This window comes from Uloborus diversus, chromosome 2 (genome assembly GCF_026930045.1).
Source record: "Uloborus diversus isolate 005 chromosome 2, Udiv.v.3.1, whole genome shotgun sequence".
Taxonomy (NCBI): domain Eukaryota; kingdom Metazoa; phylum Arthropoda; class Arachnida; order Araneae; family Uloboridae; genus Uloborus; species Uloborus diversus.
The window spans coordinates 142,182,769-142,210,085 of NC_072732.1; the positions used below are offsets into that span (position 1 = coordinate 142,182,769).

The window sequence follows — 27,317 nt, forward strand, 5'->3', positions numbered from 1 at the left end:
ACGTCGCTACTTGCAAAAATTGTTTTATTGTGAATTTATGAAGGGTACGAAATAGCTTCCAATAAAATTGCTGGTTGCTGACAGATCATATTCAGAATTTATGTATTTTTAGCTCTTTTATTTGAATGTATTTTTATTACATCCATTAAATATCTATTTTCAATGAAAGAATTCCTTTTGTGGAAATGCGAATGATTCTATTTACAACTCTAAAGTGGTAAGAACTTTAATGAATGTTTTGAAACTGTCCTAAGATATTTTTTCTTTTAATGTTATTTTAAAATACACCTTTTTTTTGGAAGTTTTTAAAATATTTTATAAATTAAACTTTAAAATTCAAATCTTATACTAACTTTATTTTTGTAACTCAGAATAGCTAAATATATAACCGATATTTAGTTTTGACATTCAAAATAAAAAAAATATACAGAAATAAGTTTTTTTTTTTTTTTTTTTTTTTTTTTGTACTATTTAGTTTTAATTTCATTTTCGACATGTATGAACATTTACTCATAATAATTAATTCTTCATTTTCACATATTAAATTCTTCAGTTTAACGAAACTAAAGATGCAATTTCTTTCTGAAAATTCATACTTTACTACTTTTTTACGGTGCAATTTGCAATTCTGTGTTTAGTTTTAGTTATTCCTGATTTATATATATATATATTTAAAAAATAAAAAAAAAAGAAAGAAAAGAAAAAAAGAAACAAGCGGGATTTTTCTAGAAAGACGGAGTTAAAATAATAATAAGAGTGCCTAATTTCACCAAGCAACGATTTAACAATTGTTTGCAAACGAAACGATTGTTTTAACTGTTTTTATTCCGAAGGGAAAGTAAATGAGTGGGTTTTTCTATTAATATAATCAATTCTATAGCATTACAGCATTTAATTTTCTTTTCACACTAAAATTAAAAAAACGTTTTTCGCGATGTTAATTAAAAACCTTGGTCCTATTTGAAAAGACCCGAGAATTATGAAGATAAATAATGATATGGTAAATTTAAAACAGTGATAAATAACAAACATCAAATACATATGATTGTCAATAAAATTTCAAGTAAGAAGCTTAGTTGAAAAAGCAAATAAATAAATAAATAAATAAAATAAATTAAATAAAATAAAAATAAATAAATAAATAAATAAATAAATAAAATAAATAAAATAAAATAAAAATAAATAAATAAATAAATAAATAAATAAATAAAGTAAAAATAAAATAAAAAGAAGAAGAAAAGACAAGGAAAGAGCCATAAGAGATTGTTCGTGAGCGCAGAAGAAGTGAAATCATTGTATAAGACCACCACCAAAGCAGAAACCATCACCATGAAAAATTAGCAGATATTTTTCAGCAATGCAGGCTCATACAAAGTAACCGAAAATAAGTGAACTACAAAAACTTATACAACAAACAAATAAAATACTCTTCATTGATTCAATTCGTTTCCTGAAACATATTTTGGCAGATATTATTCAGCCATGCGTTTTTATCTAAAGTAACCAGAAATAATAAACCACAAAAATTTCAAAATAACACACAAATAAATATTCATTAACATCTTTCATGAAATACATTTTAATACTTCATTGTGGTAGCTCAGTGATAAAATTTCGAGTTTTTTGTTATGAAGTGGGTTTATCATTGAGTGTAACTCGTGTACGTTATAACATGTCACAAATTATTGCAAGACAAAAATTTTGTACACTTCTTTCTGTGAACGAATTAAGCCGAATAAAGTAGAACAGTATTGCGATTAGCTATTGTTAATCGTTGATATTTCATTGAAAATCGATGATTGATTGGTCAGACTATTCTGACTTTTTCAATTCCTGCTGTTAGTTTCCATCTCTCACTATATTCATATATCTTGTTCAAGTTTTCAATCGTTAATAAAGTACTTTTTATTCATACACTCAAGTTCAAGTACATTACCCATTTAAACTTATAGTGGATGGATACATGCTGTTAATACAGTTTTTTCAAATATTAATTCATTAGTTAAATTTGATTTCTATTTTGCCACTTAATATTGTGATTCTGTTATGGGTGTATATATATTAATATTAATTGTAATGAAAAGAAGCTAAACTATAGAATTTTTCTTTGTTGACCTTAGTAGGAATTGACTTTAAAAAAAAAAAAATGTTTATTATAGCTGACGGATTTAAAAATTATTTTATCAAGCCCTGGAAAAGCCTTGCCTACATTGAAAATAAAAAATAACTACCTTTTGTTGTATACAGGACACTTAATCGTACATTACTCGCATTGAATTCGATAAAAACGTGAAATAAAATCATAACGTCGATTTAATTCATTACTTATCTGATTTATTGTATTTGTTATTCAATCCATCAATTTGTTTATCAATATGAGATGTATTCATCTAAAATTTCCACATATTTTAATTACATCTCTTCTCTTTGATGAATTGCCCTTTATAATAGAGATGAGTCACATTTGCTAAAGTCACATATAAACAGAAACGGAAAAGTAAGTTAAGATACAGAGATCTGAACTAAATATTCGATTTATGTATGACGGGCAAGATAAACCTTCAAGCCTGTTTAGCAGAATGTTTAAGGAAATCAAGCCTCATTTGTTGTTTATATTAGATCATGTGCTGAAATCAAGTGAATTATTTACTCTGTGGAAAGTGACTGGCTGACAGTTGGACAGTTGAAAATAATTATAAAAGGATTTCAAATCAATTTGCGTAAGGTTGACTTTTCAGAAACCAGCCATTCGTAAATAATGTCATTCAAAGCATTTAAGTAAGACACAACTGATAAGTAGGGAAGTAATTAAAAAACGAGCTGATGTGTGCATCACATGACTTCCTTTTACACCAATTTAATGTTATTTCTCTATTATTGCAATTTTAATGTGATTCTCTCTCTAACTCTCTAAATATCACCAACAATGGCTACATTAAAACCAGATTTTAAAAAAAATAGCCAAATTTGTCGCCAAGTTGGCGAAAAGATTTGGCAACAAAACGGCTACCAAAAGACTGGCGATATATCGCCAAGTGTCCGCCAAATTGTAACACCACTTGAGTTTGCATCGAAATTAACAATGAATTCCCCCCAAAAAGGGGCAAAAGTCCCCGTTAGAAACACCCGAATGCAACCAAAAAAGGAGGTGCACAACTAAACCTCACTAGGAGTCTACGTACCAAATTTCAACTTTCTAGGACATTACGTTCTTGAGTTATGCGACATACATACGCACATACGTACATACAGACGTCACGAGAAAACTCGTTGTAATTAACTCGGGAAACTTCAAAATGGATATTTCGAGCGTCTATACGTTCTTAGGTACATATGTACGTGTGGTCGGGTCGAAAAAAAAACTCAGCATTCATTTGGGGGTGAGCAAAATGGAAATTAAGGCCGATTTTTGAGTGAACATTTTTTCGCGAATACAATACTTCCTTTTTTGTAAAAGGAAGTAAAAAAGAGTCACCACTGAGCTGAATATATGTTTTTTTAATCTCATTCTTATAAAATAACAAATCAGGAATGGCTAGGTATATTTGGCAGGAGAACAATTAATTTATAAGAAGCACAAAAAAAAAAAAAAAAAAAAAAAAATCGTCGCCAAGTTGGCGAAAAAACTTGGCGACCAAAAGCTTGGCGATACGTCACCAAGTGTTTACCAAATTATAACACCACTTAAGTTTGCATTGATATTAACAATGATTTCCCCCAAAAAAGGTGCAAAAGACCCCCTTAGGAACATCCGAAAGCAACCAAAAGGGGAGGTGCACAACTAGACCCCACTACGAGTCTATGTACCAAATTTCAACTTTCTAGGACATACCACTTTTGAGTTATGCGAGATACATACGCACATACGCACATACGCACATACGCACATACACACATACGCACATACATACAGACGTCACGAGAAAAGTCGTTGTAATTACCTCGGTGATGGTCAAAATGGATATTTCGCGTGTCTATACATTCTTAGGCACTTTTCCGCATGTGGTCGAATCGAAAAAAAAACTCAACATTCATTTGGGGGTGAGCAAAATGGAAATTAAGGGCGATTTTTGAGTGAAAATTTTTTCGCGAATACAATACTTCCTTTTTTGTAAAAGGAAGTAATAAGCATCGAATTGGGTTTCAAACTAGTAAAAAACAAAGATTCTGATTGATAAAGGGTGTTTTTTTAGAGGTATAGAAATTTAGGTTCAAATAAAACACCGTTAAAAGATATAAATCGCCATGAATTTGACTTTATTCGAAAAATGATTTTTTGCCATTTTTATTTAAATGATTTCTGGTATATGGCCACTTCGGCTGGCTTGGAGAACGTCTAATCGGGAAGTCCAATTTTCTATCACTTTTTGCAGCAATGGGGGCCGTATGTGAGTGATATGTGGCGAATGTTCTTGTCCAAGGCGTCAATCGTCTGTGGCTTATCGGTGTAGACCTGAGACTTCACACAGCCCCACAAAAAATAGTCCAGCGTAGTTAAATCCTATGATCTTGCAGGCCAATTCACGGGTCCATTAAGCGAAATGATTCGTTCACCGAAAGTTTCCTTCAATAAATCAATTGTGACTCGCGCTGTGTGGCATGTTGCACCGTCCTGTTGTCTATTTATGATTAAATGGCATACCAAACTAATCACAAAACAAGTGACAACTATCAAAATGGCCCACAGATCAAACAGTGTTCCCGACTTAAAGTTCTATACCTCTAAAAAAAAAACACCCTTTATTTTGGCTCGCGTATTATGTTAAGAAGTAGTTACGTACGCAATAAATTCTTTGAAGGAATAAAATTATTATTTTATTTTTTTTTTAAACTTTCAGCAAAGGAAAGAAATTTTTTAGTCTATTTGTACCCATGAGTTGTTTCTAAATTAAACATTAAAGCCAAATTACAAAATGTGAGATTTATTTAAATCATCCCCAATGGTCCCCAAATTTATTACGGAGTCATTTTTCCACATCGTACCATAGATCTTTTTCTGTAGGTAATCAAAACTTCGGTTTAATTATTTATTTTAAATGGCGGGATTCTTCTTAGTCTGGATTCTGTTTACTTATACCCTTACCACATGCTAGCCCATTTCCATGTGGATTCCATTTAATACCAAATCGTTCACGTTTAGGGGGGGGGGGAGGGGAGATGGAGCAAAATGGCTGTAACTTGAAATATAGCTTAAAGAATTTTTTTTATATATATAAATGAAAATTTATTGACATGACGTTATAAGTACTGCATTAGTGGAAAATTAAGATCAAAATACGTAAAACACTAAATTTTTTACTGCTCCGGAAGAATTCGTTTTTTTTTTAAATATTTACTTATCTTTAATCTGTTTATTAACTGTAAGAAATCTATTTTAACTTTTAAGGGGCCGAGGTTGTGTTTTTGCTAGATAAAATACCAAAAGAAAAATATCTTCAGAAGAAAACAAAACCGTTGAATAAAATTATCGTTCATGATAGTTGTCAATGAAAGGCTGAAGAAAAACGTTGGTAAAACGACGATTGATTCATGTGTGCGTATAAATGTTCAGCCATATTAGCAGCTAATAAGATACTTTTTTACAATTTTGATAGTAGTAGAACTCGATTAACCGAGGTTTCTGTTAACCGAGCCGATAACAAAGTCTATTAAAAAAAATCTTTAATTTAATATTAAATGAAGAGTTTTAAAATTTGAAAATAAGAATATTTTATAGAAGTTTGTTTCTTTAAATACATCTTTCAATATTTAACTTGGCAATGTAAAAAAAATAAAATAAATAAACATTTTTTTAAAACTTGCCACAAGTTATTTTCTATTTTATTTCTTAACTAAAACCTTGCTTTTTACATGGTCAATTTTAGCTTTTAAAAATATTCCATTGTATTTTAATTAATACTTTTTAAAAATCTGAGATCCTGACAGGTTTTTATACGAAGTTTCTATTAACCGAGATTTCCGACATCCGGGACACTAGCGGTCCCAATTAGCTCGGATAATCGAGGCTCTTATTTTATTAAGTTTTTTTCTTTTAATTTTACGATTAAGCTGAATAAATGTTGCATTAAAAGTTAAACGTTAGGTCAGATCAATTTTTCATTTAAAGGTTGTTAGAATTTTTTAAAATGGTTTTATTGCTTCATAGATTAATTTTTGTAATTTAAAGTGTTTTTACAAATTGTTTTTTCTTTAAATAGAATAAATCCACAGTATGACAGAATTTTCTTCTTCGAGTAAAGAAATATGGCTTTTGATTTCAATCCTATCTTTTAGCAGGGGTGCCCCCCCCCCCCAAGAACAAGGGTGCACCCCCCTAAATATCGTGAAGCCACCTCCCTCCCCAAGAAGTTAAAATTACTCCTCAAAACACTCCCCCCGCCCTAAAAATTTCAAAGGCCTCAGTCTGCGCCATGATCCTTCCTAGGTGGCACCCCTGCTTTTAGATATCCAATCAGATTTAATTTATGATTAAATATTTAACGATAAAAAAAGCATAAAGTAGATTAATTTCATATATATCTGTATTAATCATACATGGCATTTAACGATGCAGATAAAAATTTGGAACGCAAGATAATTTTTTTTAAATGTCGCCGTTTGTTTTTGTTTTTAGTTCAGCGACATTGGAACAACCTCGTCATAGGTATTTTCCGTTTGACAGCACATTGAGATCATTCGGCTGCAGAATGACTCACGATTCAACCACGCTAGAGATAAAAAAAAAATTCTTTTTTGAAAAAGTGGTTTCAAATCATAACAACTTATCTCATCTAGTTTCCAAGTGATGCAGGTGGAATTTAAAAAGAAACTATTTTATTTCGCCCCATCTTAGTTTCCCATTTATTTACTTTTTTTTTTTTTTTTTTTTTTAACAATGAAGAGTCAGCTGTTGGTGGATTTGGAAAATGCACTGTTATTAATAAACTAAGAGTTACCCGAAAAATAAATGAAAAAGCCATTTAACTGTGTTGTCCTTATTTCCTGTTTCAAACTCTAAGGCAAACATCAACTTGTATTTGAGTAGAGGAATTTTAAATAATAAACAATGGTGGAAGTCTTGACTTCGATGTTGCTACTTTGAGTTTCTTTCCTACTTTTTTTTTTATTTCTAAGGATTTTTTTTACCTGCTTTTAGATGATTGAACGATGATGTAATTTAAATGTTTGGTATTTATGTTTGGTAATGAACAATGGGTGGAAATCTTGATTTCGATGTTGCTACTTTGAGTTTCCGACCTACTTTTTTTTTTACTTCTGGGGGAAATTTTTACCTGCTTAAGTGATTGAACGATGACGTAATTTAAATTTTTGGATCGTGCTAAACTAGTTTATAAAATAATATAGAAACAAATCGGCAAAAAGTGTCACCTATATAACTAACATATGTGCACGTCTTGTGTGTGTGTGTAACCCTACCTCCTCCGGACTGTCAACGTTTCCCAAGTCGCTGCACATAACGTTGGATATAGAATATCCGGAAGAAGCCATTTTGCCCAAGCTCAGCCCTTAACGTGTTAGAGTTATGAGTCAAAAACTATACCATTAAAATCCTCAAATATAATACCGGTAGCGTTAAATATGGTGAAATTTATCCGTTTTAGTCGCTACATTTGGCAAAACATTATCAGCAAATTTGGTGAAATATTTCGAAATGACAGGCGGCAAGGGACGGAGTCCCCTTTGTACACCGCCGAAGGCAGGGTTTATACACAGTCATCACAGGCAATGAGGAGGGGGCGAAGTCCATAAGTATGTACACGGCCGAAGGCGGATTGATGATCGATTGCTCTAGGCGGTAAACGGTGGATGACGAGCGAAGAGAGCAGGGAATGGAGCCCTCGTATCTATTATTATTATTATTATTATTATTATTGTTGTTGTTGCTATCATTATATTAATATTCTTATGATTATTAATTATTATTATTAATTATTATTATTATTATTATTTACGTTGCTATTATTTTTTATTATTGTGATATTATTATCATTTTCTGTTCTTTCAAGAAAAGTGAAATGAATCGAATAAAGGCTATTGTTTCGCTCAAATATTTCAGGTAGTTCATATAGATGGGGAAAAAGTTTTGCAACAAAACGAAATTACTTACTTTAAGAAGCAAAACTTTTTTAATATGTTTCAAATTTAATTCGGTAAGTTATGAAAATTACAAGCATTATATGTACATTGGTTGTACACCTGAAGTAAATTAAAGAATCAAGATTTTTTTTTCCGCGCAAAAGTTTGTTTTTCTGTGAAGAAAAACAAAACAAAATGAAAAAACGTTTCTAACGTAAGAAAACTTTTGTTTATGAAATTGAACTTAAAAATACATAACAATATTTTTTGTATGAAAAAGCAGCTAGACTCAGCAGAACACTTTCACTGTCGGGTAGTTTCACGCAGCCGCAACACGAAATCAGGAAATCGGTTCTGTAGAGATGTGACTTGCCCTGTATGTGACTTATTCTAACTACCCATCAGTGATAGCATAAAAACCGATTTACAGGCACAGTGAAAGCGTAACTTAAGTTCTGTAGTCGAGAAAATTGGCCATGTGGAAAAATAACTGTCACTTTATGTGATTTACTTTAATTGCACATCAGTGTCAGCATGAATCCAGTTTACAGATTTGGTTCAAAAAAATTTCCTAAGAATCGGAATAAAAATAATTTCTGCAAAATGGATTTAGGGGCTTAAAACTATTGTTGTGACATTGAGAGTGTTGATTAAATTTAAAATTGAAGCATGAAATCTTTAATTGCTAATTTTGAGGAATTATTTGCTTTGCAATCAGTTTAAAACGTCTCACTAGGAGGAACATTTATTGTTAAAGAAAATAGTTAATTTTGGTGCTCAAAATGTATTCAAGTATTTAATGACGATATTTCAAAGTGACCAAGTTTTTTTACACTATATGCAGCTTTTTTTTTTTTTTTGAAGGAAAATTAAAGAAAATTGCATTGACGTTCTAAGAATCTTTTTACTTAAGTTAAAATACATTTTATTCCTGAAATTGAATAAGAAACGAGTGAATATATATAATTGATAAGTTCTCTTTTATTCTATCACATTTAAGTAAAATTCCAAATCTTTTCAAAGTTTATTATTACATGAGTCACTTTTTTTTTTAAATGTTTTATTTTGAAACTAAAAACGCGCTTTGTACTTTCAGTAGGAAAATTACAAATCATACGGATTTCCAGATAAATTCCGGATTACAAGAAGAAAACTTCCCTTGTATTGCCCAATAGATTTAGTTCATTCAGAATATTTCTCCCACCCCCTTTTTTTCAATTAAAAATAGCTTCATACAGCTGTGGAAGGTGCCACGTATTTTCCAATATTTGAGGAAAAAAATGCCTTGTACATTTTATACTTTTTCCCTCCAGTTCTGTAAGCTGCTCTGCAAAGTGGCAATGTGTAAAAATGATAATGAATTATAATTGAACACGGGTTCTCAGGCATGGACAAGTAGAGATTCTAAGATGATACATAAAGTGACCTAAAACAAATCAAAAATGTATAAAGAAACCTTGTTGTAACACTTGCATTGTAGTTACTTATGAAGTTATTGGTGAGATTTTCTTGATTACCATTATTTGGTCATTCTGTAGTGTTACTACTACTCAACATGTTAATTTTCCAATAACATATTAGTGGTTTAGTGTTATGCAAGCGGAACATAATCATCCTTAACGGTCACTAAAACGTTTCAGAACAGCTGCAGCTCAAGATTATCACTTAAAAATTAAATTCTAACAATTAAGATTTCACTTGTTTTTGTTTTTACGCTAATGGATCCCTATCTCAACATCACAAGCTAAAACATTTACTTAGGAGGGGTGCCGAAGGGACTCTGGCCATTCCTGAAATAAAATTAATATTCTCATTGTATATAAGGATTTTAATATTCTCAAACCTAAATTTGGAAAGTTCTCATAATATTTGGCTTCGACTCCTTCCTGCATACGCTGCTGCAAACTAATGAAGTACCTGGCAATAACTGCTACTTTTGGTGGCGAAGTACATTTTAAGAATCAGATTGCCGCCAAGTGCATGTCCCGACATTGTTCCATCGATCACGCTCTTTGGGGAAGAGGCGGATGAAATGAGAAATAAAGTTAAAGGTACAGGTAAAGACAATCCACATGATCTCATTACAAGTCCATCATAACCCGCCAAAATATCTCGGAAGAATGCAAACTCCTCCAGAAGAACATCGTTCGAAATTAAGAAGACATCCCTTCATCCCATCGTAATGAAGAGTGTGTGTCTTCTCTTGGGTGGAATTTTACGACGTCCGGGTGCGCATTTGTGTGATGGAAGCAGTGGAAGGGGTGATCCATCGTATTCCAAGTGGCACGCGAGTGCGATCACCCTTGTCGGGAATTGGAATGTGGTTTATGGAAGTATGGGGCCTTGGGCAACGCCGCGGGACTTGGGGTGCGAGAAAGTAATTGAATCGAAAAAGAGTACGGAAATGACCTTCTCCCATCCCTCATTATGGGCACTCCCCTCGTTCGTCTTTTTACATCAAAATCTTGTAAATCGCGAAAACAATTGAATGATTGGATCGGCATCGCATATCTTCTCTCGTTAAAGAAATTCGGGATGGGCCTGTAAAGCAATTTCACTACAGGCATTTGCGTTACAGTTGTCATAAAGTCAGGGCTACATTTGCCTGGAAGCTCATGGGAATTCAGTCCCTGTGCTTATTTCCAATTGCATGGGAATTTTCGCCCATTAGAAAAATTTAAATCATTTACGTATGAGAATAAGTTCTGAAGACTATATGCTCCTCGCACTTTATTTAAAAATTGAGCCCTGAACAGAATGAAGGTTTGAAACCATTCACGAAGCTTTTTTCATCAAAATCTAGAAACTACAAATCGATAAGAATACTTTTATTATTATACATTATATAGCTTGTGATCAAAAATTTATACAAATGCAAATCTTATATCTTTAAACGAGCAATTCTTGTGGGTATGTATATATTTCTTATCTCGGAAACGGCTCTAACGATTTGGATGAAATTTAGGATTTAATTGTAGTTTTGCATTCTAAGTTCATCTACATCAGTGTTTTTTTCTGTAAAAACGCGATTTTTTACAAAAAACAGTTTTTTAATATAAAGTCAAATTGAGTTAAGCCTTGAAGTAAACAGTGAGTTGACGCATCAGGCAGACGATTTGCAACCATAACAATGAAAATTTGTCTCTTCTCGCTTTAAAATTTTATACTTGCTTAGGGTTGCCAGGCTTGGCTGATATTGGTCACTTTGGCTAATTTCAAACACACTTGGCTGAAAACAAATTCAAAAGCATTATGTAAGTCGATGTAAGGCTTTTTTTCTTTTTTAAGTGAAACTATTGCTTGACCATCCTATTTTATTTTACCTTATTTATTTATTTTCTTTTTACACTTCAAATAGTTTAACATGTTTTTTAAATCACGCATCTAAATTTTATTTCGAAGAAGTGTATGTCTTGAGATTGTTTATGTTTTGTTAAGACAGTTGTTATCATTTGTTGGAATGGTTTGTGGATCATCAGTTTTGATGGATATCATGCTGTATGTAGCATTTTCTGGCGTAAAAACTAAAAGTACTTATTCAAAAAGAAAATCTCGATTGGGATAAAATCGTGAAACGCATCATAGTATGAAAGGAAATATTCGGTTAAAAACCGATTTCACCATAGCAAAACCAAAACTAAAATCAAAATATTTTAATACTGACAAGAAAATTGTATAGTGGAAACAAACGTAACAGATAGTTTAAAGCAAAATGTTGGTTTAATTACATTCAGAATCTTCTTTGTTTGGTACTTTAGTGTTATAAGAAGGTCGAGTACATAATATTTTGTTAACGTGAAGCTTTTCAAGTATATTTGGAAAAGTATTGAACCTCAAAAAAACACAATTTGACAAAAAAATAATTCTTTTAAAGCCGAGCGAGGCTCGGTCGTCCAGGTACTATTTCTTAAGCATAATATTTCCTATTTTTTAAATACTTTGAAAGAACTTTTCCTGTTTAAAATAATACGATGGGCAATTTTAAGGTTTAAACTTGTGAACTTTTCCCCAGATTTCTAAGCGATATTTATAGTTATACAGTAAAGAGAAGGTGACTGCCGAGAGACACCAATTTTAACTGATGATAATTAATATTAAGTGTCATTTGTATATGAAAAATGAATTTGTATGATTAGCCGAGTTAAATTTTGAATAGGAGTAAAAGCTGTGTTTTTCTTCTTTGTGACTCTAATTAATATCATTACAAACAGAAAATCTGTACCAGAATCCAGAAGACATTTTTAAAGTTATACTTAACTTCTCTTAGATACAGAAATTTAAATTCAATATTACATTGAGTGTCCATGCTTCGTGATAAATCTAAACGTAAATTTTATGTAAAATGAAGATTCATTTAAATGATTTTTCTTTGGGATATCCTTTAAAATAAGATTTTTAATAAAAAATTGCTGTTGATAAAACACTTCAACCACGGCATCAAAGATTCAGTTGTTGATAAACAGCTACTCTCATTCAAAAAATATAATAGATACAAAAAAGAAAAAAGAAAGACTTCTAATGAATTTCTTGTTTAGAAAACAATTTAAATTTGATGATTAATTATGCAGTCCTGTATTTCAAACAAATCTCTTTTAAATTACAAATTCATGCAGAACAACTTAGATGGAAATTTTCATTGCAAAATATGTTTTCAATCCTGCTTCTTGAAAAGCTACGTAAGCTTCCAAACCCTTCACGTCTATTTCCAAAATATTACAGATGCAAGTTGCATAAGCTGTACTTTTCTTAATGCTCAGAACGCAATTTTTAAATCTCCGTTTGATTGACGGGTACGTTTAGCCGTTTAACTCATCAGGATAGCAGCTTGCAAAAGAATGATTTCGTATACAATTTATTCCATGCTTATGGCTTGCAAGTCCAACCGAGCGAAACAGATGTGGAAACCGGATTAAAAATCGCGACGATTATTTCTGGTTGCTATGTGGGTTAATCCACTGTAGAAGTGTACTTTCCAGATTTTGAAAAGCAATTCTCTCTCTATATATATATGATTCAGAATAAAAGCTGGTTGCTTAATAATTTCAGGAAATGTATGAAAATAAAAATGTGTCACAATTTCGGGAAATACATATTTGAAATACATGGAATAAAATTCATAAGAACAAAGTTCGATTATGCATCAATGTTTTGATAGAATTAAATTCTTGAATTTTACATCGATTTCAGTTTAATGTGATTACTAAAAGTTTTGAGGAAATATTTTAAGGCGAAATAAGGATTCCTCAAACGTAACAGTGAGGATTCAAAGTCAACTATATTGATTTTCGGATCTTGCTTTGAAACTAAATACGTTAATGATCGACACCTAATCCAGCGATAACATACTACTCAGAATGAGAAAATCTCGGATTCAAAGTTCGATGGTGCAGTGACGCTTTGAGAAAGAGGGACGTGAAGCTAAAGGTAGTAGGAATTTTGAATAGTAGTCACTGGATACCAGAGGCACAAAAAATGGTAGCCACTTTTGATTTTGGATAGCCATTTTTTTAAATGTATTCATCAAAAAAGAACCTCAAAGGAGCTTGCTCTGAATTACTTTGCCAAGATGGAGTCGACTGATTTGCTGTACGTCTATGGATCGGAAGCGTGTTGTAGTAGCACGATATACAATATGATTTTTAACAAATAAGTCATAGCAATGCATCCTGGGAGTTTTCTTGCTTTCTCCTTCGATTGTGCATCAGCCAAGGTTAGAAATCTCCCAGGAAAATAGCTGTTCCCCTAAGTGCTTTGCACATTAATATCGTGCAAAATCAAAAGTGAAATGTAGTAGAAATACTTACGTAATTTTGCAATGCACTTATCTACAAGCGCAGACTTCAGTTTCGGAGGAAGATAAATAAGAATCCTTATTTGTATATAAAATATCGTGCTAAGATTAGTTAAAGAACTGTGAATCATGAGTTCCGGCGGGATAAGTCAAAAAAAATCACCTATCTATCTGCTTCCTCGCACACACTAATGTATAATGATAAAATCGTGTTACATGAGTAGGAGTAGAATATACTGAGAAAAGTGTACTAGTCCTTGTGTTAAAGAGTAATTTTCTACAAAAGACTCATCCCATTAGTAGAGTTAAAAACTTATTTCGTTAAATTTGTTCATAGCTATACACACTCTAAGAAATAAAGTAAAATTATCCAATAAGAAATAAGTTAATTCTTTCGAAACTCAGCTGCAACTATCTTGTTGATGATAAGTTTCACCAATGTAATGTTTTTTTTTGGTGGTCATCAGTTTGCAAAAGTACCGTTACATTCGTGAAACTTATGTAGAGTTAAAAACCTATTTCGTAAAATTTGTTCATAGTAATTACTCTAAAAAATAAATTTAAATTCTTCACTAAAAAATAAGTTAAATCTAGTAAAACTCAGCTGCAAACATTTTGATGCTGTTAAGTTTCACCAGTGTAATGGTGCTTTTTGTGGTCATCAGTTTTCAAAAAAAACACCCACACCTGCGTTTTCGCTAGATTGAACTTAATTCTTACTGAAGAAATGAACTTAAATTTTAACAGCGCATTGCCGCATTCACTTTTTTTGGGGGGGGGGGGGGAGAAAAAAAAGAAAAGAAAAAAAAACGTGCTGCCTAATGCTCCCGCCAATGATTGCGTTCTATCCTTTTTTTCTTCGTCACCTTTGAATCAATACCATTTGAGGGGGAAAAAGCAAAGTTTTAGGCAAATAATTGTTTGAAATGTCACGGATTTCGTAATACGTAAGAAAATTATATACATAATCATATGAATGTATTTCCTAAAATGTTTGTAGTTAATTAGCTAACTGTTGTACAAATGATTGTTTTGAAAGTTTTCAGTCGCTGATTAAGTCATCAGTGAATCTCCCTAAAATTAATAAACTAACTAAGCTAAATGGTTTCTTTTCTTTTTTAATTTTTGGTTGGAAAAGCAATTTATCTTAACAAACTGACGCAAGTTAAAAAATAATTGTGTCTTAAGTTTGGAATGAAGTCATAAAATGTGTTAATTTTGTGGCATATGCTTGATGAAGGTATCTGTCCACATGCTTGCACACACAGAGCAGTAGTGCGTTACTAACATATATCGGTGCGTGCTAGGAAAGAACAGATGCGGACAAAAGTAGCACAAGTAAAACAGAAAAAAAAATGTGGTGATTGTCACACGTGGCTTGCTTCTGTTTGAATTCACAGGTTGTACGAAATAATGATTTTAGGATAAGTTTGTTGTGCTCATCAAAGAAAAATCTTCACGCGTGCTAAAATTTTATTCGAAGGATGAAATTTAGGTCTGAAATTACATTAATCAGATGAATATACTAAACTCATAAGAAAAAATATTCATTGTCATGCAATGTTGAGGTTAAATCAAAACAACAAGCATAAAAGAAAACATTATCTCCTGAAAAAGTTTTCGACTAAAGCATTGAAAAAACTGAAAATTTCAGCTTATTATCAAAATAATTTTCATTGACCCAACAGTCTGCAAATGCAGTGATTTTAACTTTTTTGCCAGTTATGAAAATTGAATACATTTTGATTTGTCTTTGTTGGATGATTCAGTTTTTCCTAATCATGAAATGCTGCTTGTAATCTGTATACGTTTATTTAAAATGAATTGGTCGTGCTTTAAGTTTTTTAATTAGTTGATAAGTTTTTGGTTATCACAGTTCACAATTCTTTTTTAGTCTCATACTAATAGTTTTGGACGAATACGACTTTACTCCTAATATTTCTTCGAGTCATATCCATTTTTAGGATATGCCTTTCGTTTTTATCACGTTTTCCAGTTCATTTCAAACTTTTTGTAACTTTGGACACATGCATCGCTAAATATTTTCGCTATTTTGAATTAAAATGAATTCTTCTTGGGAAATTAAAACATAAAAGGAATGTACAAAGACATAGTGAATGTCACTAGAATGTAAGCTATTGAAATGGACATTGGTCAAATAAGTGAGCGGATGAAAAATAGCAATGATAAAAGGCGAGAAGTAACATCAAATTGCCAGCTCAACTTAGCTGTACATCTAAATCGACTTTTACTTCTGTCATAATATCCTGGATTCTGATCTAAGTTTGCACTTGTTTCATGTAGACACTATAGACACTTCTTTGGTTATGACACAATCATTGCTGATCTGTGTATAAACTTTTGACGAATGAACACTTTACTGTTACCTGACACGTGCGTTCATAATTTTAGCTTATAAATTTTGGTCATGATGTGTTCATAATTGATGTGCATTCATACTTTTAACATACTGGTACTTCTTCCCTTTAGCCATGATAAGTTAGCTACAAGAAAGTTGGTACAGATGGAAAGAACTTGTTGTAGCAAAATGATGATGAATTTGCAAAACGAGTAAAATTGCAAGTAAAAACGAGTTTTTCTTACATTAGTAGAACAGTAGCATACTTCCGTTCCTGTAATCTTTAATCTTACTTTTGACACATAGAGACTTAATTTTGGTCATGATATGTTCATAATTGAGCTATGTCCATACTTTTAATGTATGGGTATTTCTTCACTTTAGTCATGATAAGTTTGCTAATGAAGATCAGGTAAGGACGGGAGAAACTTGGAACCGAGGGTAAAGTTGAAAAATTATCATACACTTGTAAAATTACAAATGAAAACAAATTTTTCTCATGCTTGGCAAAAAATGTGCATCTCTTCCCCTTGTGATCTCTTTAGTTCATCCCTATGATGCTCTTTGATAATTTTGATATATATTACATTTGTTTTGTTTGTGATACGTTCCTTAATTATCCACATTCAAACTTCAAGCACAGGAGTCAACAAGTAATTTTACTTGGGGTCTGGATACTTTTGAAATTTTTTATCGAGGTCCAGAAAACCGTAAAAAGCTGAAATCAGTCGCGCAATTGCTTAAAAAATACTAGAAAAGTGCTAAAAGTGGTGCCTAAAAATATTGATGTTTGGTGAAAACCTAAAAATATTTTTAATTAATTTATTTGTGCACTTTATTCTTTCAAAACATCTTTGGTGGTCCAATTTAGAATTTTCTGCGGTCCGGACGTTAACCGCGATCCGCCAGTTGCCGGCTTCTGTATCTAACATATAGAAACGCGTTAGTCATTATGTGTCTGCGTTCATTAACAACTTCCCCCTGAAAACTGGAAAAAGTACTTGATGATGTAATTTTTGCAGTCCAGTATAATTCTATGGAGCAGCGTTGTTAATGGCGAATTATGTTTCTTCTTTATTTTCCCTAGGTGCAGAGGGAAGGAGCGAAAAAAAAAAGACCATTCATTACCGAACTAACCACTTCCACCCCCCTCTCACCAGTCCCCTTTCTCCAATCACGGTCATTAGGCTTCCGAATTTCCTCTCCAGCAAAAATGCAGCAGTAAAAATTATACCTCCCACACCTGTTACTGTAATCATTTATTTCCTTTTGGCGGGCGGCAGACTAACCGTCGCCAAATTTTGAACAGGGAGATTCGCTCGTGGCAACCCTATTGCGCGGGATACAGCCCCGGGCCCAGCGGAAGTCGCGAATTACAGACGACGGACGGACACGCATTCGCAAATTAGACGTCGTCCTGTACTAGAAAAAGAGAAGAGAGAGAGAGGTAAAAAAAAGAAGCAGAAACAAAAAAAGAAAAGAAAAGATCCCATCCGGAGAAGCGATGTCGGGGGTGGGAGAGAAGTTGTTTGTTATCTGGTAGTCGATTGTTCCCTATTAGAGGGATTTTTATTTATTTTTTTTATTACTTTGTCCCCCACCAAGGTCAGAGACAGGTTTTTCTCTCAGTCTCTCCAGGTAGTAGCGACTGTAATCTCTTTAAATTGTCGGTTTCTTGTTCTGACAAGAGATGTCGACGAAATTTTATCTCGTCCGAACGAAACCGATTTGAGCGAGGGATAGCTTCCAATTGCATCACTGAAACTGATAGGTAACACATTCGAAGTTTTACTTCGGTTCACAAAGTGGAGTGTTCCGTTAGCCTACTAGAAGGCGCACCAAACTTCGACTCAAGAAATTCTGGTTTCGTAACCGGGCGGACGAGCTTGAAGGTGTCTTCGAGTTTTGAGGAGGAAAACATTGCAGAATTGAAATAATGCAATGATTTAATATAAATAAATAAGCAAAATCAATGGTTAATATTCAGAGCAAAATTGGTTATTTTGTTCTAAATAGTTACTGAATTTAAATGACCTAAACTTCGACTAAAGAAGTTCTGGTTTCGGATCTGCTGCGCGGGCGAGCTTGGAGGTGCCTTCTAGTTTTGTAGATGAAAGTATTGCGGAGTTGAAGTAATGCAATGCTTCAAAATAGATAAATAAGCAAAATAAATAGTAAATATACAGAGCAAAATTGGTAATTTTGTTCTGAATATTTACTGAATTTAAATGACCTAAACTTTGACTGAAGCAGTTCTGGTTTCGAATCCTGGCGGACGAGCTTAGAGGAGTCTTCTAGTGAATGTTTAGTTTTATGGATCAAAGCATTGCAGAACTAAAATAATGCAACGGTTTAAAATAAATAAATAAGCAAATTTTATATTAATCATTCAGAACAAAATTCATTATTTTGCTCTGAACGTTCATCAAATTTATATGACTTCAACTTCAACTGAAGCATTTTTAGTTTCGTATATGGGCAGAAGCTTTTGGAGTTGTCTACCAGTGTCTTTAAGTTTATGGAAAGTTACAATAATGCAATGAGTTATAATAAATTAATAAATAAAATCTAATGGGATAATATTCAGAACAAAGTTGATTATTTTTGGAGGATACATTGTGTTGATAGATTTCTTTAATAGTCAGGAATTTAAAACGTTTTTCAAAGAATACAAACACTTTAGACGTGTTTATGGAATTTTTAATTAATGTTTATGTAAGGTTAACGCATGGTTTTTGAAAAAACTTTTAACGGATTTTATGCCAAGCATAAATTTAAAAGCAAATAATAAAGTAAATATTTTAATTTAAAGAAATATAACAAACAGCTATTTCATTTTAAAAAACTAGTTTTTTTAAAAAGTCATTTTTTGTTTAACAGTTAAGCTATTGAGAAGTTCTGAAAAGAGTTGCTAAAGCTGATATAAAAGAATATCGACTTATTAGAGGTTGCCTTCAAACTCAAAAAAATTTTGACGCCTCCTTTTTTAATTGTTGGAAGTTACTGAGTTGCCAATTGATCTACGAAACAACTTTTGAAATATGTTTAGAAAAAACAAAAAAAAAAAAAAAAAAAACAACCATTCGTTTGGGTAGGTTTATACACCGGTCAGACTACCCCATTTTAAAGAAAATGCTATTTTTTATGATGATGATATGAAACATGTTACACTAATCTCAAATTTTTTGGAAAAATTTCTTTGCTGTCATAACGAAATCTCAATTCTATGAGATATTTACAAGTTCTGAACAGTTTAGATCCTATGTACAATATTCAATGCAATTTGCTTAAATCTAATTCTGAAAGGCGTCTACCAACGTAAAATGTTTATTAATTCTAAATATCGCAACTTTTCAGGGTTGGAACACTCTGCTCAAAGTCCATGAAATCAGGGGAATTAAATCACACAAGATTTTTTCATCAATTTTAAATCACCCGGTATGTTTTTCCATCTCCATTCTGCGACGCGTTCTAAGGGGGGAAATGCGCAACTCAAAATATGACTCGCATCTAGACGAAGAAATGTTTTTATTTCGTGCCAAAAAGCCTTACATTTCAGTACGGCACGCCATTCGTTCCGTGCCGCAAGCACTTGACTTTGCGGAAGTTGATGCTTCAATTAGTTCAATGAAGAGCAAAAAGGACTTTAAGTGTGATCATTATTTTTGAAACTAATAAATTGGTGGAAAGTCTTCATTTGATGGCAGGTTTAATGAAGGAAGCGGTAATGAACAAAGGTGAAAGCCAGTCAAGTCTTTCCTTATTTTCAGTAAATTTTGTTAGTATTCTAATTATAAGATAACTAGAAGCCTTCGGTGATATGTTAACTCATCTGTAAGTCTCTTTAACTTTTATTGATTATTTTAGTTTTTTTTTCTTTTTTTTTGAGTTATAGAGTCGAAAAGAGTAATTAGGGGAGTTTAGGAACTGTTATTCTAATCATGATTCAACCATAATTAAAATTAAATTATATATTTCGATTGCCATGGAATACAGTTTTCGCAAAATCTGGATGAATTTCCGGTAAAATTTTACAAGTTGTTGATAAACTTAGGATGGTCAGACCACCCTAAATGCTAAAAAGTAATTTTAATGCGACATATCAAAATGAAATAGTAAAGAATTAAAGATCTTTTGGGATTTAAAAAAAAATCGTCATTAGACATAGTCTCTGAAATATTAGCTATTACGTACTCATGATAGCTATTTTAAGCTATTATTGCCCTGAAAAAGAATGCAGCTCTTTGTGCCAATGCTTCTCTACCTTGCACTTGTCAGTTTATCGAATATTAAATGGGTAGAAAGAATTAGTTTCTATCGAGAAACTAAAGGTTTCCCACTAAGTTTTGTTTACTCTTGTTCTTCATGAATTCAATTTTTAACCCCTTTGCATATAATTTGGTCTTGCAAGGTTTCCATATAATCACCCCATTGATCTTCAGTGTATACGAGATTTGAATACAGTAATTTTGGTTGAAATATTAACTTTGTAACTTTCTATCACTGAGATACCACAAATCGGTTTTTATTTGCATTTGCTGTTCTTTCGATCAGAAAATGTTAAAATAGGATTATTATTTTACTTTAATTTGGATGAATGCTGCTTTTACATTGAAGACAAAACAACATTTTTTTAAAAAAACAAACAATTGGTTCTATATAATTTAATTAACACGCCTTCAAATTTCTAATTGGTTACTGATTGATTACCATTTACTCCATCATTAAGCATTACTTTCAAACCAGGACTCAGATCGGTTGATTGCGCTGTGACGTAATGGATAAATGTATGGTGTCCCACAACAACAGTGCATTGAAACTTGAGTATGTTTTGCATTAATGTTTAATTATCATAAGAGAACAATGTGCACAAAACCAGAGCTGCTCATTCGGAGGGGAAAATGACCAGTTCCGACTTCGACTCCGATGCCTTGCATAAAACTCCAACTTTCCAATACTTTGCCCCATTCGATCTTTCATCTATATCGAGCAACGATGTAAATAGCTGCTGCCAATCCAACACTACAGTACATTCAGGGAGAATTGATATTGAAAGTAAACAAAGAGAAAACTGGAAAAAATCGACGAAATTACAGCACAAATATATAGATTATTAATGCCTACATATGTTTTTGGGTATTCAGGAACCCCCTTTTCAGTGCAAAAGTTGCGAGCTTTTGGATGTAAAGACATCCGGCAAAGAGTGTTGCTGTTTGCCGTCAACATTTGCCATTTTCATGAATTAACGCATCGGATTGGCAGTTGTTCTCAGGAACATTTCGCCAATCTGATTGGCGCTGTTTTTGCCATCCCGTCGCCAATCAGACAACGGTATGACCAAGTCTCAAGACGTTTTCTTTACTTCCACCATCAGTTCTCACTGAATACCCTATAAATACAATCGATATAAATTGCCTGAATTAGAAATTAAGAACTTACCTAGAGGCGGAGAGTAGACTGCTGTCGTCTGTATGTGAGACGTCAGTCCTACATCGTAGGACACGAGGTCATGTTTGAGGTGGTCTGCGAAGGCTTCGGAGGTATATTGAGGTTGCTGTAAGGTTGCGTAATGCAACCCTCCATTTGATAGAGGAGAAGGTGCACCGCTTAATTCCACCAGCATCGTTTTTTGGAGATCATCCTGTTTCGCCCACTTCGACCACATCTGCTGCTGTTCCAAAATGAAATGAGATGTAATTTTTGAAAAAAAAAAAAAAAATAAAAAAATAAAAATAAAAATAAATAAATAAAATAAGCAATTACATGCAAAAAAAAGAAAAAAAAATAGTTCATTTAAACTGTGTTTTGTTGCTGTCTACCCATAATTTAATAAAAATGTCCTTGTCTGAAAACCCTCAACTTTGCAGTCATTTTATTAAAATGGGGATATAGTAAGTATGGGGTGAAATATAGCTCTAAACGTGTTATTAGTATATTTGGCTATACTGTGCCAAAAACGCTTATGGAAGAGTTTTAAGTAAATAACAATTCCAAATAAACTAATCTATAAATTAATGGATATATAAACATTGAAAACATATCTGCAAATTCAAAATCTTAGCTTCGGACTAACCGTGTTGTAAAGCTGGTCGCCATTATAGTGCGTCCTTTGGCGTTTGGCCTCTTCCTCTTCTTCATCCTTCAATTGTTGATGAAGGTTGACGTCTTGAGAGTCTGACACCACTAGAATGAATGAAATACAATGGAATACATGCATACGAATGTGAAAGAGGAAAAATCAGCTTATCTTTTGAATTTTTTTCATCATCGAATATTATGCTTTTGTAGAGCTCTTCATATCTTAAAGTTCGCCGCATTTAAGGAATAAATTTTCTTATGCTCTTGTGAATTGAAATAATTCTTTATTTCTTAACGAACAATAACATTTGAATGAAATTAGACACAAACAAACAGCAAAAAGATTTTTTTTCAGTCACAATAAATAAATAAATAAATAAATAAAGCAACCGCAGAAAATAAATAATTCTAAACAAAATTTTCATCATTATTGTAAAAATTTCATTATGTTACATGTGTCTGTAGTTCGGTTTCTTTCAACATAAAAAATCAGAACGTTTCATTAAATAATTTCGTATATTAGCATGGAGATATTAATAAACGTACTACGAACGCAATATTTTAAGCAATTTCTCCCTCAGTGATGTAACTCAACTGAGGCAAAACAATTACTCTGATATAATGACACTAACAGCTCTAATTAAAAAAAAAATGAATTCAAGAATAAAATGTACTGTAAAATTTGCAGTTTTGGTAAAACAAAATCATAGAGTAAAATCCCAGAATCATGTTCCTTATAAAAACAACTTCAGATCAGATTTCTCAATTACATCCAAAATCAAAATTTTATTGTTACTCTTTTTTAAGTCGATTAAATGATTTTTCAAAATAGAATTACATATAAAATAAATAAATACCTTTGTGCTGAAACGTACAGTAAGAAATAACAACGTCAAAAAAGCACAAATTGCAGATTACTGCAGACACTTGTTTCGGCGTTACAAGGAACACCCTTTTCAAAGCAAAACGTAATGAGCTTATGGATGAAAATTTATCACTGTAAAATTATTTATGTTTTTCATACGTTCAGCTTCTTTCAGATGAACTCCTTGCGAGTTACTGAAAATTAGAGCATGTTCCTTTATTTTCATGTAAATAATTAAAGCGTTTTTTTTTTTTAATTTTAGATATAAAAATCCTTATTATTTCGAAACTTATGCTCCATGATACGGAATACAACAAAATTTTTAAAGTATGTCTCATCATTGGTAAAATGATTCTTGTATCCTCTTAGGAAAATGCATTTTTAATTGTCTCGGTATGATCTTTATCCAGTTCTAGGTGTACTTAATGTTATTCATGTAGTAACTACTTAGTTAAAGTGTAGGTTTTTTTTTTTCTCTCGAAGGGCTATCTTAATGCATAAAAATTCATCTTTCTTCATTTCAAGAAAATCTCTACCCCTACATAGTTATAGGGTTATTTGGGGAATTACTTTCGAAAATGGGAAGAATTTTACTCTTTTACTTAAAAATATACTTTAAAGAATTGCGCACTGATTTGTACACTTGAGGCGACACACGAAAGCATAAAAATTTGCGGTGGGAGGAAATCGTAATTTACAAGCATGCACGTAGTAATAGAAAATTATGCCTCCCCCCCCCCCGAACTCAAAGTATTAACTGCATGGAAAAAAGTTGAAACTTTTAAACGGATTATTGCAGTTTTAACTTGCAAATATGAGAAGAAAAAAAAAAGGATTTTAAATTTCGCGATTTCAGGAACAAAGAGTTTCAACCCATGAAAAAATACTGAATAACAGAAGTTTTTTAACACTTCTTCACTGAAGATGACGCTCTTTGTCCGGAAGCTGCAAGAAACGAATATTTTCTAAATTAATTTGATGGGAGACAACACATTTAATTTACAGTTGAAGCGAAACTTTATTACATTTGTTTCAAAATTTTTGAACATTTTCTTCTAGAGATAGTGCTTCACAAAAAATTAAACCATATTTTCTAAGAATAATGTTATAGGTTTTAAAATGAGTCTCACTGAGAAATATTTTTCGCAATTCTGTGCAATGGCGAATCCCAGGATTTTGGTATGAGTGAGGCTGAAGGTGAAAACGTTTTGTGTGATACTAAACGTAAACATACCACGTGACACATAAACATTCACAAAATTGAAAATAAATAAATAAACAAAAATAGAATGAAATAAAACCAAATAACTTTATAAAAGAAAAAAAAATCTTCCTTACATGACCGCATTAAAAATGCGATGTTATTAATACTATTATTATTAATATTTATAACTATTGTATATATATATATATATATATATATATATATATATATATATATATATATATATATATATATATATATATATATATATATATATATATATATATATATATATATATATATATATATATATATATATATATATATATATATATATATATATATATATATATATATATTTTATCCCCTTAGCACTCGCCCTCCCTCCTTGGATTCGCCACTGTTTGTGGTATCTGCTATTTTGAGTAAAGTTTCATGAAAACACATGCATTCTTTTACTTCCTCTGGCAAGGTGAGACAAACAAGGCTAATGTGGTAGAGTAGATAATGTCCACCACATGAAAAATTGTCTCTGAAGCAAACGTTCCCAATCTGGCCTGGTCATATAGAAAGACATTCCTTCTGTGGCAGAAGGGTTGTCCCAATCGCAGTGCACAGGTTTAGTCATCGTAATCGGTTGAGGATAACTTAATAAGCCCCTGGTAACGAGCACGGTCGTTACTGGGCGCGTATTCGTTTCAGGTCACTGCCTGCGCTTTTAAACAGGCGCATGCGCATTTCGATTACTCACAAGAGGAAAAAAAAAGTACCATGTATGTGTACGATCATGCCTCTAGTAAGTATCGATATGATTCCAATAAAAAGAAAACGAGAAAAAGAAAACAAATCCTGTGTAACACTGAAGTCAGTTTTTCTGATCTGTATGTTTTTTTTCTGGGTAGACCTACTTTTGGGTTTATAGAATGATGTTTATTAGTATTTCTTCAGTAAAATAACAAATAACGCGTTGGAAGAAATAAGTATTAAAGTTTTTACTGTTTCTTATGTTGATAAATGTAATTCAATTGATTCAATGCAAAAAACTAAAATTTACAGTAAAAAGTTTAGAAAGGAGCAATTTTGAAATGAGTTTGGAAAAATTCTCAATCATTGTGTTTAAAACGTTGTGTTCAATTTCTGCGTAAAGGAAAACATTTTACAGTAGTGACTAGTTTATATGTACGTGCGTATTTCGTCTGTGTAAATGAACATGGAATCAATGAACTTTGGTTTTATTCATAAAGATAGTCCTCCCACTTCCAGCTAGAGTTGGAAGTGGAGTTGTTGCTTTATTTTTCACCAAACTTTCTCAATTTTCACGTAAACGAGGAGGAAACTTCAAGAGACAATCCTGCACAACACCATCCATCCTGCAAAGTTTGGACCTTTCTCTTTTTACTTGGGGGGTGTTTCTTCACTTTTGGGATAAGTTTGTTTCATTAATTCAAGATCTAGTTCCTTTCTTTAGTATTATTGGGCAGAAAAAAAAGGAACTACTATATGGAAAAAAAAAGCAAAACTTTTTCTAAGAAACTTTCATTGCAAATTTCCGCTAAACAACCATGCATTTGTTTACGCATACGGCAGTGTCGCGCACAGGAATTTTCCAAGGGGAGGGTCCAAGGTCGAAAGCCTCATTCTCATATCATACCCCAATGTGCCGTCAATTTCAAACATATTGACTTGATTTTATCGATTCCCGAGAACGAAAAACAGTAAAAAAATAAACTATTGAATAAGAAAAATTAGCATTATTTAATGAAATATACTTAAATATGAAACCAGAAAGCAAAATAATTTACGGTTTTACTTTTCTCATAATTAAAAAATAGCTTCAAGTTCAGAAAATCTCATTATAATCTGTAATTACAAAACTCAAAATATGATTATTACAGTATATTCATTTATAATCCTGCTTCTTATAGGAAAATTGCACAACACTTTTCAAAATCTTTTTAACATGAGGATTTTATTTTTTCACTAATTAGAACTGAAATTATTGTTACCTTTGTTTGAAATTAATCTACGTGCTGAATACGCAGAATCGTAATCAATCGGGAAAAAAAAGCAAGATCTATGGGAGGGGTCGTGTGCGTCATGGGCATTCAGCAAATGTAAGGTAATAACTTTTATTTAATTTTATACAAGCTGAAAAATTTGTGAAGCATGATTTTAAAATGCAACGAAACATTTTCAAAGTATGTCATTGACTGGAAATGACTAAATGATTAATGGAACATCAGTTTAAATCCTCAAATATACATGTTTCATTGTGCTTGGGAATTTGAAATTTCAATTAGAAAACTTTCAAACGCCAAACGACGTAATGTCTTTTATAGAAGAGAAATGTTTATTTAGTGAACATGTTATAAAGAAATACTGATCGTATAGCCCCTTTTGATGTCAGAAAATTTCCTTTCTAAATTCTTAGTGTCAAATTCAAGAATGTGCTGATATGAAAATGAAAAGGAATTAGATTTTTAGGGAAAAGAGATATTCTTGAAAATTACTATTTAAAGCGATCACTAAAAATTTAGAAATGTTGAGATTATTCAGATTGCAAAATAAGAATTGATCCCACAACGTGGTACTCAGTTTGTAAATCTATAAAAAATAAAGGCTTTTATTTTTAATTCGAAGAGTATTTAACAATGCCAAATTGAAACAAAAAGAAAGGGGGGGAAAAGAAAGGAAGGAAAAAAAATGACTACATAAACATGCAAAAAGCGACTGTCAAATTTAAAGGAAAAACATTTCTTAATCCGAGGAAATGCTAGAGTTCTTTTAATCGGAAATGCATTAATATCCATGTCGAAGTCAAATACTTGATTAGAGGAGAAATTCACGCGATCAAATGCGATATCGTTCCGCTCTCTTGCTCTCAGATGTCGGTCACACTTTTGCTTTGACGTCTTCCTTAGAACTCGGTTTAGCTTTTTTTTTT

The 27,317-nt window shown here is 32.1% G+C and overlaps 1 protein-coding gene across 1 annotated transcript in view; it reads right to left on the reverse strand.

The window, feature by feature from the left end:
* Positions 1-27,317, reverse strand: part of LOC129216580 (paired box protein Pax-2-like) — a 74,563-nt gene that overhangs the window by 4,393 nt on the left and 42,853 nt on the right. Inside the window, exons 6-7 of the mRNA XM_054850795.1 lie at positions 22,300-22,409; positions 21,666-21,897 (exon numbers count right to left, since the gene is read on the reverse strand). Coding sequence (XP_054706770.1) covers positions 21,666-21,897; positions 22,300-22,409 — 342 coding nt within the window. The remainder of the gene's footprint in view (positions 1-21,665; positions 21,898-22,299; positions 22,410-27,317) is intronic.